Source organism: Lichenostomus cassidix, chromosome 1 (genome assembly GCF_008360975.1).
Source record: "Lichenostomus cassidix isolate B80296 chromosome 1, HeHo_3.0, whole genome shotgun sequence".
In the NCBI taxonomy this organism is placed as follows: domain Eukaryota; kingdom Metazoa; phylum Chordata; class Aves; order Passeriformes; family Meliphagidae; genus Lichenostomus; species Lichenostomus cassidix.
Window position 1 is genome coordinate 87580564 of NC_139479.1, and position 11754 is coordinate 87592317.

Genomic DNA, 11754 nt, shown 5'->3' on the forward strand with positions numbered 1-11754 from the left:
CCCTGTACAACAGCATGGGCTGAGAAGCTGCAGCTCAGTGCAGGAGACTGATGTATAAACAGGGTCTTCTCTGGAGCTGTACTGCTCCTACACTGACCTGAACCTGAGGTGTGCAAAGCACTGTAACCTATTGCAGGAGTCTGTCACAAGGGTGAGAACCAAAAAAACATGAGATGGTATTGTCCATTAATATTGACCTGCTGGTGATTAGTTACTAAACCTTGTTGGTCTCCAGCTCTCCCTAGCCATGGGATCCCCCAGGATGTTGCTCAGAGCCAGCAAGTGGAATAGGAGCTGAATAAAGTGGCTGTGTCCTGTAACTGAGCTAAAATATCCAAGGTTTGAAAGGATGCACTTTCAACTCGCTATCCCAACTTCAGCCTCTTCTCAACTGCACCATGTGAGGAACACCCTACCCTCGGGACTCTGAGGTGTTGAGTGGTTGAGATCAGCAGGCAGTATTCTCTGGAACGGAGTTAGGCTTGCAATAGGTAATTGCAATGCTGGAAAGAACACAGCCTGCAGTGCTTCTGTGAGCTTTCTTTATTTGCCTGGGCTATGAAGATCTAAACAGACTTGAAAACATGGGCTGAGGGCTACTGGTTAGATAGGGTCACCACACAATGCAGGAGTGAGGCAAAGAGGGAAGGAACAGCAAGAAGCAGACAATAAATAAGAATAAATATAATATTCCCTGATATTCTGGCAGGTCTTGAGAGCTACCTTTCTGCCATTTATGCATAGATAAGACTTGAACTAAGAAAAGAATAAATATATTCCCTGGTATTGTGGCAGGTCTGCAGGCTGCCTTTCCCCCCTTTATGCATAGATAAGATTTGAGCTAAGTCTTCCCCCATGGAAATGAGCCAAATTTATGCTAGCTTTTTGTTTGAGGTGGTGCCATAGAAATCTCAAACCCAGTGTGTCTCTGGGGCTGTCTGCAGGGATATAGGACAGCTGCACTGAGAAGCTAGGTAGAGTTAAATTGGGGAGAGAGCTTAGCTTGGGGTGGGTGTTGCATGAAGGGTCCTCTGAAGGAGGAGGATGAGTATCTGTGGGTAGAGGTGTTTAAACGAAGGTGCAGGGTGTGTGAATCGTGCTGTAAAGTCCTGAGATGTAAAGAACAGTATTTTGCAGGTCTTCAAGCCTGCACAAGGCTGGAAACTGCTGGGGCTGTTTAGAGGTGGAGAGAAGGGCCAGTGTGTGTGTGCTCCTGCTCTCCAGCTCCCCCTGCTTCTCCTCCCCGATCTCCCCTTTCCCTTTCGCTCTGGGAGGCTCCTACAAGTGACCTGTGTCTAGAGACAAGCGAGAGTGGTAGGTAGGCGTTTCTGTTGTGCTCATCTGGTGATGCTGTTTGCATGGGCTCTGGCTGTGGGCCGTGCTTCTGCTGCTCTTCCCCTCTCTGCTGCCGTCCTCAGTTCCAAATCTTGAGGAAGCTGTCCCAGGAGCCAGTGGCAACAGCCATGCCATCTGCTGTCACCCCCAGGCAGCTCACTCTGTTGTCGTGGCCAGAAAGGATTCCTGTGGCAGGAAAGAAGGGAGGTCAGGGGGTGAAGGGGGCCTGTGAGAGGTGATGGGGTTGACCCTGCTGAGGACACGCAGCGCAGGCTGTGCCTACACCCCATGTATGGCCCTGTCTGCTCCTGTACAAACTGTTACAGTCAGTACGTGGCTAAGAGAGCAAACGTGCAAAACTTTTGTGCATGCTGTATAACCACCACACACCAGACTGGCCAGAGTTCTCAGGAAGGTGTGGCCAGCTGAATGCTCACACAACTGCTTTCACCCCGGAGTGATGGTAGGACTAAGATAGGACGGGGTCCTTGGTAAGGCTGAGAAACAGCAGTGCTGTTGGTGGGCTATGATTCATAAATGTTCAGAGGGCAGGAGCCACATCTGAAAGAAAAATGTTGTGTATTCTGTGTGTAAGCATCACAGAGTACCCAAAGATGTTGGATGGAAGCCCAGGTGCATGCTTGGCTTGGTGCCTGGCCACCAAGTGGCACTGTGAGTACCTGGAACTGGCAAACGGCAGAGTGGGAGAAAGTAGGAAATTCTACTCGTGGTTGTGAGCAGTTTTAGCTAATAGGAACCTACTTGTCCCCTTGAAACAAAGTTGTTTAAAGGCTTGACTTCCCTGACATTAAAAACAGTAGCTCTTCTACATCAGTGAGAGCTTTTCTAGTTCTGGTGTGCTCCCTAAGCGTGAGGGAGTTGTGTTGGGTTTCACTCAGTATAGAATGTGTTCCGTTCAGAAAAAATAAGTGCCTTTTCCTTGCCATGAACGAGAGACCTCCAGGAGCCACTCACCCACACGCTCTGCTTTCAGGGAGTCCCAGATGTTGCAGTTGAAGTCGTCATAGCCAGCGAGCAAGAGGCGCCCGCTGCGGGAGAGGGCGACGGAGGTGATCCCACAGATGATGGTCTCGTGGGAGTACACGATGAGCTCCTGGTCTGCCCGCAGGTCGAAGAGGCGGCAGGTGGCATCGTCGGAGCCAGTGCAGATGGCTTCGCCGTTAGGGAAGAACTGGGGAGGGCACACAGCACGTTTTAATGAGGTTTTTCCTCAGATCCTGATGGAATTCCTCAATTCGTCATCTCCCTGCTAACCACCGGGAAGCCATGGAGGCAGGAGAACCTGGTGGGACTAGACACTGGATCATAAAAGTTGAGTCTGTTGAAGGGGGAGACTGATACATCTTGTACTGCTTAATAAGCACCTTCCACTCCAAGAAAACAAATGGCCTGGAGGCTAGAGCTATTGCAAGACATCTCGGTGCTGGAGGAAGGATTATTTTAACTCCAGCTATTAGGTTGGGGCTTCACAAGTGTCCACTCATTATCCCCCAGCTGAGGTCTGGAATTAATTCTGGCTATGAGAGCCTTCCTCTGTCTGATCCTCATATCCCAACCTTCTCATACATGCTCGTTTTCCATGACCTTGCTCTGAGGAGCAAAAAAAGGGCTCCTCAGGAGCAGGTATGGCAGAAAACCATGTGGCTGGCAAGGTAGCCATAGGACAATTGAGAAAGGCTTTACTAATTGAAGTCAGTGGAGGGTGGTTTGAGCAACAGATTCTGCAGGAAGCTGGCAGGCTCAATTGGTTAGCTACAAGGGTTAGTCTGACGTGTTTCTTGTCCTGCCATCTCTATGGCTCAGAGGGAGACGCTTCCTCCCAAATGTCTGAACTGCTCCTATGAAAATTTAATCTTCAGATGATCTCCCTTTGATCCCAAATCCCCAGCTCTTCTGTCTGGAGCTGACCTCAGCTGAGTGAGGTATTCCTGCTGCCTCACTTGTGTCTTGCACCAAGGCTGCAGAAGCATGCCTGAACCACAGTTCCCAACAGCTGCTGTGAGCAGAGCTGAACCAGCACCTGTGTCAGGGTGCTGAGCTCCACAGACTATGGTGGGCTGCCTGTCCAAGACTTGGATACTTTGGTGCCTGGGAAGAGCCAGCCTCCAAACTTCAGTGAACTTGGGCCCTCCCTGCTTCAGGCTGGATCATGGGGCCAAGGTCTGAGACCCTTGTTACCCATATAACTGTGACAGTTTCTTTCAACCTTGTCCCAAGGCTGTTTTGGAGCTGGTCCACTCCCCCATTTCCCATGCCTTCCCACCACCGTGCAGACAGCATACATACGGAGATGGCGTTGATGTCGGACTCGTGCCCTCCGAAGGTCTGGCGGCAGGAGCCCTCCCGCACGTCCCACAGTTTGGCAGTAGCGTCACAAGCCCCAGAGACAAAGAGCTTGAAGTCTGGGGAGACAGCCAAGCTCATACAGTCTCCAGTGTGGCCCAAGAACACAGTCTTCTGCTGCCCTGTCTCAATGTCCCAGAGCGCACTGTGGGAGGGGAGGGGAGAGGAGAGAACATCTCAGAGACAACCCAGGCAGAACAGACCTACAGCTGGGCTGAAGAGCTGTCCCACTCACAAACAAAAGAAGGGCTACATCACAGAAAAATGGGTGAGAATATCCCTGGAGTCAGCTGTATACAACAGGAGGTATTGTTACAGCTGTTGCTGGCAATAGCTTTGCCAAAGCAGAGTTAGACAAGGCTGGGGGTGTGTGAGGTTTGTCACATTCCCAAAAGTGCAACAGCTGAAGGGAATATTGAGAGGAGGTAAGAGGGACACAAACAGCAAAAAATAGCAAACAGCTGAAAAAGGTCTGTTGTGCCCATGCTTGTAAGATGCAAAGCTCTTGTTCAGTGGGATCCCACACCACAGCCAGGCGAACACACCCTGTGTGACCCTGATCTCTGATGGAAATGCCACTTGTCCTTAGTCAAGAGGTTCTTCCTCTTGCCAAAGCAGGTGTTGGCATGTGGTGGGGTGAATAAAGACTCAGCACTGTTCAGAGGCACAGTAGAGTGAGCCCTGAGAACCAGGAACCAAAGGATCCAGGCACTGTCTCTGCAGGTATCCCTTGCACACTGGGCAAGGCTTGAGAAGAGAAGAACATATGTGTACTCCATATAAAATGAAAACATTTTCTCTCCTGGTAAAAATGCCACTGTTCTTCGTGAGAACATGGTCCCTACTGCTTGACCTGGCCTCAGCTGGGAAAAGAAACAACTGTTCTGCCAAGGGAGGAAGAATGGATGGGGCTTCTGAAGGTGCTCTGTGTGGCCTCCCCACGTAGGAGCAATTCTTCCTTAGTGGACTGCTGCAGAGCAGAACTGCATTTGTTGCTGTGCTAAGAGCAGAGGTCACGTCACTAGGATGCAGGAGATAGCACTCACCATGTGGTATCTCCAGAGCTAGTCACAATATTGTTGTCATCAAGAAATCGGCAGCAGGAGAGGTATCCTGGGAAGCGGGAACAAGCAAATATGAGAAAAGGGGCAGGGATAGAAGGGTGAAGTTTGGAAGCAGGAGGCACCCAGTTGCAGGCAGGCAGTGCACACACCTGTATGGGCTGAGAGCTCCCTGCTCACTTTGACGTTGCCTTCACGAGACTTGAGGCTGTAGATGGAGCACACGTTGTCAAGGCCTCCACAGGCCACAAAATTGCCAGAGGGGGCATAGGCACAGGTCATGACCCAGGAGGAACGCAAAGGGATGGCATGAACCTGGGAGGACAAGAAATTGTGTCAGGACTGTTGGCAGCAGAGAGAACAGGTCAAGGGCACCAGCTCCGAGGGGACCCACTCCAGCATCCTGGTTTGCAGCCACCTGACTCCTACCTTATTAGTTGTGTATGTGTCCCACACAATCAGTTTCCCGTCTTGTGAGGCACTGACCATAAGTCTGTGAGAGAGGAACAAGATCATGTTAGTAGCTCTCTTCCCATCAGAGCCTTCCTGCCCCTCACACCCCTGTGCTGCCCTGCACCCAGCAGACCACCAGCAGCTCACTCACTTGGAGTCTGTGGACCAGTGCAAGGCGTAGATCTTAGCCAGGTGTCCCCGCAGGGTCCTTCGGGTCCGCATCTGGATGCGCCCAACAACCTCCACTCCAGACACAATCTGAAGAAAGAGTGGTGGGAGAGAAAGAATTAATCTTGGACTACCAGGATCCACATCTCTGCCTCCTAACTCCTTCCTGATGGGAGAAAAGCCCCCTCAGAGTGGTGCTACTTGAGTTCCCCACATAGTCACCAGCCCAGTCAGCCCTGTGCCTTACCTGAGCAAGTGTTGTGTCTGCACAGGCTTTCCGGGCATCCTGGAGAAGAAACAAGAGCAGATGAGACAGATAAAAGCATGTGGGGAAGGCAATGACAAGAGAAATTCAGGACCATAGTCTGAGGGCTACTAGAAGGAGGAACTGTGGCTTTGCTGCATTTGGATTGTGGCCAGCCCAAGGGGATCCTGACCTGTGATTAGGGTACCTTGACACCAGTCAAATGTCAGGAAGGTGAGCCAAAATTTGCTCAGCATCCAGTTTGCTGTGCCACACCCTTTCCATAGACCCTCCCACCTGCCAGAACGCCAGCTGTCTCAGACAGAGGAGATCCTGGGGATTCACTATCCTCTTGGGACCCTGACCCCTCTTCTCTCCCTTCCTCTACCACTCTTCCCCCACAACGGTGTGAAGATCTCCACTAGCATTTAAAGGGCTGTGGAGAGCTGCAGAGGGCTCCAAGTATGTAGATGGAGAAAGCCAACTCCAGCTTGTGGCTGAGAAGGAAAGTTTGGGCACGTGGTGGGGTGGTAGACACGCTCTCAGCAGTTTCATGAATGTTGCCAGCATTACCGCAATCTGCTTCTTCAGCTGCTCAGCCTCCTGCTTCATCTGTTCTATTTCCCCCATCTTTCTGACCTAGGGGTGGCTCCTCCACGTGGGGCAGCCTCGGTTCTGGGGAGACAAATCAAAGGAGAGAGGTGTGAGTTAAACAGGACATAGTGTGACTGCTCAGTTATGGAAATGTAAATATCTCTGATAAAGCTTTAGGGATCATTTCTTGGCTGAATGCTCGATTATGTTGTGCTGTGTCTGGCCATAGCCTTTGGCATTTGGGAAGATTGTACTGGGCCTGGTCAAAGGTCCATTTTGTCTTGGATTCTGCTTACACATACACATGAGGAACCCCAGAGCCTCTTGCTGAGGTTCTGGCCACACTTGTCCTCTCATTTTTAACCTCATCATTCCAAGCCCTGGGTCTTCTTCATCAGCTTCTCCCTGTTCATGGCCAAGCTGTCCATCTCAGCTCCAGGAGGAGGAAACATGATGGGGAGAGGCCATTGGCTATTTACTACTCTTTGTCCTAGGCAAAGTCTCACCAGGCAGGACCCACCAACTCTCTGACCACCAAGGAAATTTATGGGGCTGTTGGGGTGCTCTGTCAGGGTTTCCTTCTAGTTTCACATCAAAAACCCAAAGCAAAATAAAAACAAACAAACAAAACACCAAACCATAACAAAATAAAAAGAAATGTGGATGCCTAGAGAAGGATCTAAGAATAACATAAACTGATAGTGGTATTTCCCCTAGGTCCAAAGCTGGAACAGCATTCCTGTATGCAAGTCCTTGATGGACTTCTGTGCATTTGTCCACACCGCCTTTGTGCCCATGACACGTTTAGCATCCTCAGCACCCCATGGTGATAACTTGCACAGCTGGGTGGCAGACTCTGCAAAGAAGTTTCTGCTTCTGTCACTCCCCAGTGACACTAGTTCCACTTGACAGTAGCTATATTTTGAGCTGGAAGAATCAGCACATAACTGGTCTCTATTTACCTCTGCATCACCTGGTATTTTATGCATCTTTGTCATACCTATCTCTTTTCCAGACTGCAGAGCAAATTTAGTCATTCCTCCCGTGTAAGCTGTTACATCCTATTACCTCTGTTGTTCTGTGAGCTTTTTTCAGTTGTTTACAGAGTAGAGATGATATGTTTTTGAAGGGAGAGCAGGGAACCAGAACTATAATCCATATTCAAGATGCAGGTGCACTGTATCATTATACAACATCTCTGTTTTGTTCTCTCTTTCTTGTTACGTGCACTTAAATCTTCACCAGTGATTCTAGCATCTCCCACTTTTGTAGACAAACATGATCTTTAATTGCTCCAGCATTTCTCCTTGATAGATGTGAGTGTCCAGATGTGCTCCAGGAGTTGTCCAAGAAATGTTCCAGCAGCATCTGCAGAATTTCTCCTAGTCCCTGTGGGTCACATCACCTCCATCCCCCTCTGGCCTGTTGCCTGAAGGCCTCATTTTCTCTGGCCAGTGAGTCTCTGGGTGCTTCCATGCCAGGCTTGCTCTCTTGCTGTGGGCAAGCACATCCAGACAGCCCTCAAGTCCTACCTTTGTTTGCTGCTTGATAGAGCTCTTTGAGTTTCCCTTAAGAATTTCTTTCCCTAAAGAATTTCTTCCCCTTAAGAATTTCTTCCCCTGCATGTCTCCACAGCTTTTCTTTGATCCTCCAGGCACAGTGAGTTTTCTCTTGTTCAATGATTCCTGAGGCATGGTTTTGAGTGTAGGAAACACAAGGAGATACAGGTTTCCCCTAGATCCTGGGAGACTATCCCAGCAGGACGCTATTTCAGGGTATACTTTGCAGAGAGAAACTTGTGCCTGCTGCCTGCAGGGCTGGACAGAGCCACAGCACTGCTGACTCTTCCCTGCCCATGCACTGGATATGGCTGCAGGCCCCAGCACATGGTGAGGGAGCAGGAGGGCAGCCTGGAATTGCACTGTCAGTGCCCAGAGGAACTTGCCACAGCCATGGCCTGGGGAAGGCCATACACTGAAGGATAGGAACAGTGCAGCATCTGAGCTGGGCCTTTTCCAATGGTTTTTCCTCTCTCCTTCCAACAGAGCAGCGATGAGGGGGCTCCTCCCAGCAAGGATGCACAGCTGCACCTCACTGAGTGATCCTGGCCATGAAAGTTCACCTTCATACACTTCCCCTCCTTTGGGAAAGGGCTGGCATTCCAGTTCACCTCTCAGCTGACTGACTGAGTAAGGAGATGCTGGGGAAGGCCTCACAGCTTTCAGTCAGAGGCTGCACATCCTCATTATCCTGTGGTGTTTGCCCCTCAGTTTCAGTGTACAGTCAGACTGCAAGACTCCACCCAGCTCTTGTCATGGCCTACAGCACACCAAGTGGCACACCTGAACTTTCAGCCACTCTGTGAAGCCAGCCCTACCATTGTGGCCCACACTTTCCCTTTCCCAGTGCTCCTTAGGACTGATCTATCAATTCTAAGCATTGGATTGCCTTTTTCTGCTAGGTAACTTCTTCCCTCTGACTCTCTCCTTCCAGCCTCCTTTGCTTGGCTCCTTGGTTCCCAAGTTCTTCAGGCTGTTACTTCGTACACCTTTGGCTATCTGAGATCACTGTCCATCTACCTGCCCTAATTTGTCTTTGTAGACTTTTGGTTTTGCCCACCCAGACCTGCACAGAGATGGGAACCTTGTTTTGCCTTCTCTCCAATTTTTGCTCCAGGTGGTGCTGGCTGTACATGTCCTCCTCATTACCCATTGGATCCGAGTCTTCCTTGCTCTGGCTTTTTCACCACTCTCTTCCCTTCTCTGGGTGTTTCTCAACTCTGACACTAGCACAGGGATGCCAGTTCACTGCTCTGTAAAGCTGCACAGCCAGATGAGGGGCTTTCAGAGCCGTAGGCAGATCAAACGGCAGGGGCAGGATGTCGAGGACGGATAAAAAGGGCTAAATATAGAGAAGGTGCAGCTCAGGACTCTGTCCGAACCTTTAAATCCCTCTGAGGGAACACTCTAAATGAAGTTCTCTAAATGAATTGTTCTCAGCCTCAGAAGGACAAGGAGCCACAGATGAGTGATAATAATAGCTCCATTTTTGCCTGTCGCCTCCATCCATCACGTCCCAGTGCAATTTGTGGAGAGTGAGTTACCCAGTCCCCAGTGTAGTGCAGCTGCCTCCCAGGAGGACCAGGGCAGGTGTGCAAAAGAGCAGCTCGTTATGGTCATGTAAATTTAGGACAGGAAATGGGAGGAACCGAATGGGGGAAGAACACAGGAAAGGGGAATGGAGTTTGGAATTTGGCCAAGGCATGTTCCTGCTTCGACCAGCAGGACCTTAGGGATACACATTTCTTGCGGATCTAAGGATCAGCTCACAGTTGCTCGTGGTGGTTGCCCAGGCTGGTTTTAGTGGGAAAGGCTTCTAAATGGTGCACACTAGGTAATTTCTGGAAGTAAGGGCTCTTTCAGGTAAATGCTAAGCAGTAGAGGAAACAAGTGCTTGGCTACCTTTAAAAAAAGCAATTCATCACCCTCAGCACAGCTACTGACAGGAGGACCTTGGCACCAGCACTGTTTTGGCGTTGTGCCTCCTGCAAGCAGCACCGAGGAGCACAGCACAGCCAAACAGAGCCTGGGCTTGGCCAGTTCATGCCAGCCCTGCTCTGAGCTCTGCCTTAGCTGTGCTTATCCAGATCACAGCTCTTGGCTTTTGAAGTCACATTTTGTTTCTTCTGCCATCCAACATGACACTTCTTTACCCTCCTGCCTTTTCTAACAAATTTCCTGCTGCAGCATTCCTGTCTGAGCAACCAAACCTATCCTGAGTCCTTAGGAGTCTGGTCATAGCAGATCGAATGCCTCTACTGTGGTGCAAGACGGAGGGGAATCTGGAATCATCCATCTTCTGCATTTTGCTGCCACACCCTGACTTTTCAGAGCAGTGGCCATATCCCTTGCACCATGCTATGGAGGGAGCCCAGCTCGCTCCCCAGGGGCTGTCCCTCCGAGTCACCTGCATCACTCCCTGGTATGGATCAGGGTGCAAGTAATGGGTAGGGGGAAAAGAGAAGGTGAAACCCCTTATTATCTATTCGTGGGTAGCTTCCCCCACACTGGGGAAGGAGTGGTCCTTCTGTGGAGCGTTGGGAGAGGGCTGCAAATGGAAAAGGGAAAGGTGCAAGAAGAAGGACTCAGTACTAATAGGCAGCGTCCCTGGGTCTCTGTGTAATCCCTGACTAGCTTCGCAGGCTCGCCCTGGTGACCCTGGGCTCCTTGCAGAGCCGGATACAGAGATGATCCCTCTCTCCTGTGATGGAGATCAAAGGTCAGGGTAAAATTACCCTGCTCTGCTCCTTGCTTTCTGAGGGCTCCTTCCCCACCCAGGACAGCGGCCAGTTGCAAAGAGGTGTGCACAGGGCACACTGGGAGTGCAGGGCTGTTTATGGGCAGTGAGTGCCAAGTCCCTCAGGGAAGGTGTTACCCTCCCGCTCCAGTCTGGCAACCGCTGAGATTTACCTGCCAAGGGGAGAGCAAGAAACCCCATCCCAGAGCAAAACCCCCCATCACTGCAAAGACACTCCAGTGCTAAGACCAACTCCTTTCCCACCCTGATCTTACCCTGCCTCATCCTCTGATGGGATGAGCCCTTGTTCAAAGACTCCCCACAGAATCACTCCAAGGAACTCAGGGTCCCAAAAGCCAGATTCACCAAGGTGACCTCGGGCATCACAAGGCGGCAAACTTACCGGGATCTGTAGAGCAAGGTGGGTTGCAGTCCCCTCTGGATGGAACCCTCACAGCCTGCCTCCCTTGCTGACAATGGCTCCTCGCTGCCCAGAAGCCCCTTGTACCTATGCAGTCTCCAGTCAGTCCCGTTCGTGCACCCAGCCAGTCCCTTGCTCCCTCTCTGCTCCTCAGCCTCTCCCAGGACTGATCTCCCCATGGGGAGCTGGAAGGCTGTGGACGGGAGGGGTTGGGGGAGGGCTGATTCCAGGAGCAGCGTCAGGCAAATTAAATCAGACACCAGAGACTTGGGGAAATCGGATTGGGACGTAATGCAAAGCAGGTGGATGGGGAGGGGTGAAAAGAGAGAGTAGCACACCGCTCCTGAAGGGAAGGAAAGCATCCCAGGCGGATTTGACTCCCTCTGTTTATATCAGCAACAAACTAATAAAGTGAAGATTAGCCAGAACAGGCTAGGATTATCAGCCACCAGGGCAGGGCTTGCTGTACCTCATAGTCACAGGAATTCCTGTTTTCCCACGGAGAGCATGCCACATGTGTCCTGGGCAGGGCAGAAAGAGGGATGATGCCACCACAGAGGCCCTGCAAAGGGAACATCAATGGCAGGGCCACCACACCCTCTCTCAGCAGCAAACGGGGCTCTGGATGGGGAAAACAGAACTGGGCACAGGGGCCAGGGGTGGCAAAAGATTTGGTGGCATGCCTTTTGGCAGCCACTTTAGTGGGATGCTGCAAGGGGATTATCTTGGCCTCAATCTCTTTTAATCTCTCCCGCGGCTTTGGCCCAAGCCCGAGATAAATACCTTTTAACGGATCTCATCTGACGTCAGGAGGCCAT

At 50.9% G+C, this 11754-nt stretch overlaps 1 protein-coding gene across 1 annotated transcript; it reads right to left on the reverse strand.

Moving 5' to 3' along the window:
* Positions 1 to 538: 538 nt before the first annotated feature.
* Positions 539 to 11132, reverse strand: GNB3 (G protein subunit beta 3). The gene is made up of 10 exons (XM_085068564.1): positions 10919 to 11132; positions 6199 to 6300; positions 5629 to 5667; positions 5365 to 5471; positions 5190 to 5253; positions 4913 to 5075; positions 4746 to 4812; positions 3643 to 3844; positions 2311 to 2527; positions 539 to 1521 (listed from the first exon to the last, which is right to left on the reverse strand). Exons 2-10 carry the CDS (start codon positions 6253 to 6255, stop codon positions 1415 to 1417), a joined length of 1023 nt encoding a protein of 340 aa, XP_084924690.1. The 5' UTR covers positions 6256 to 6300; positions 10919 to 11132; the 3' UTR covers positions 539 to 1414.
* Positions 11133 to 11754: the final 622 nt, after the last annotated feature.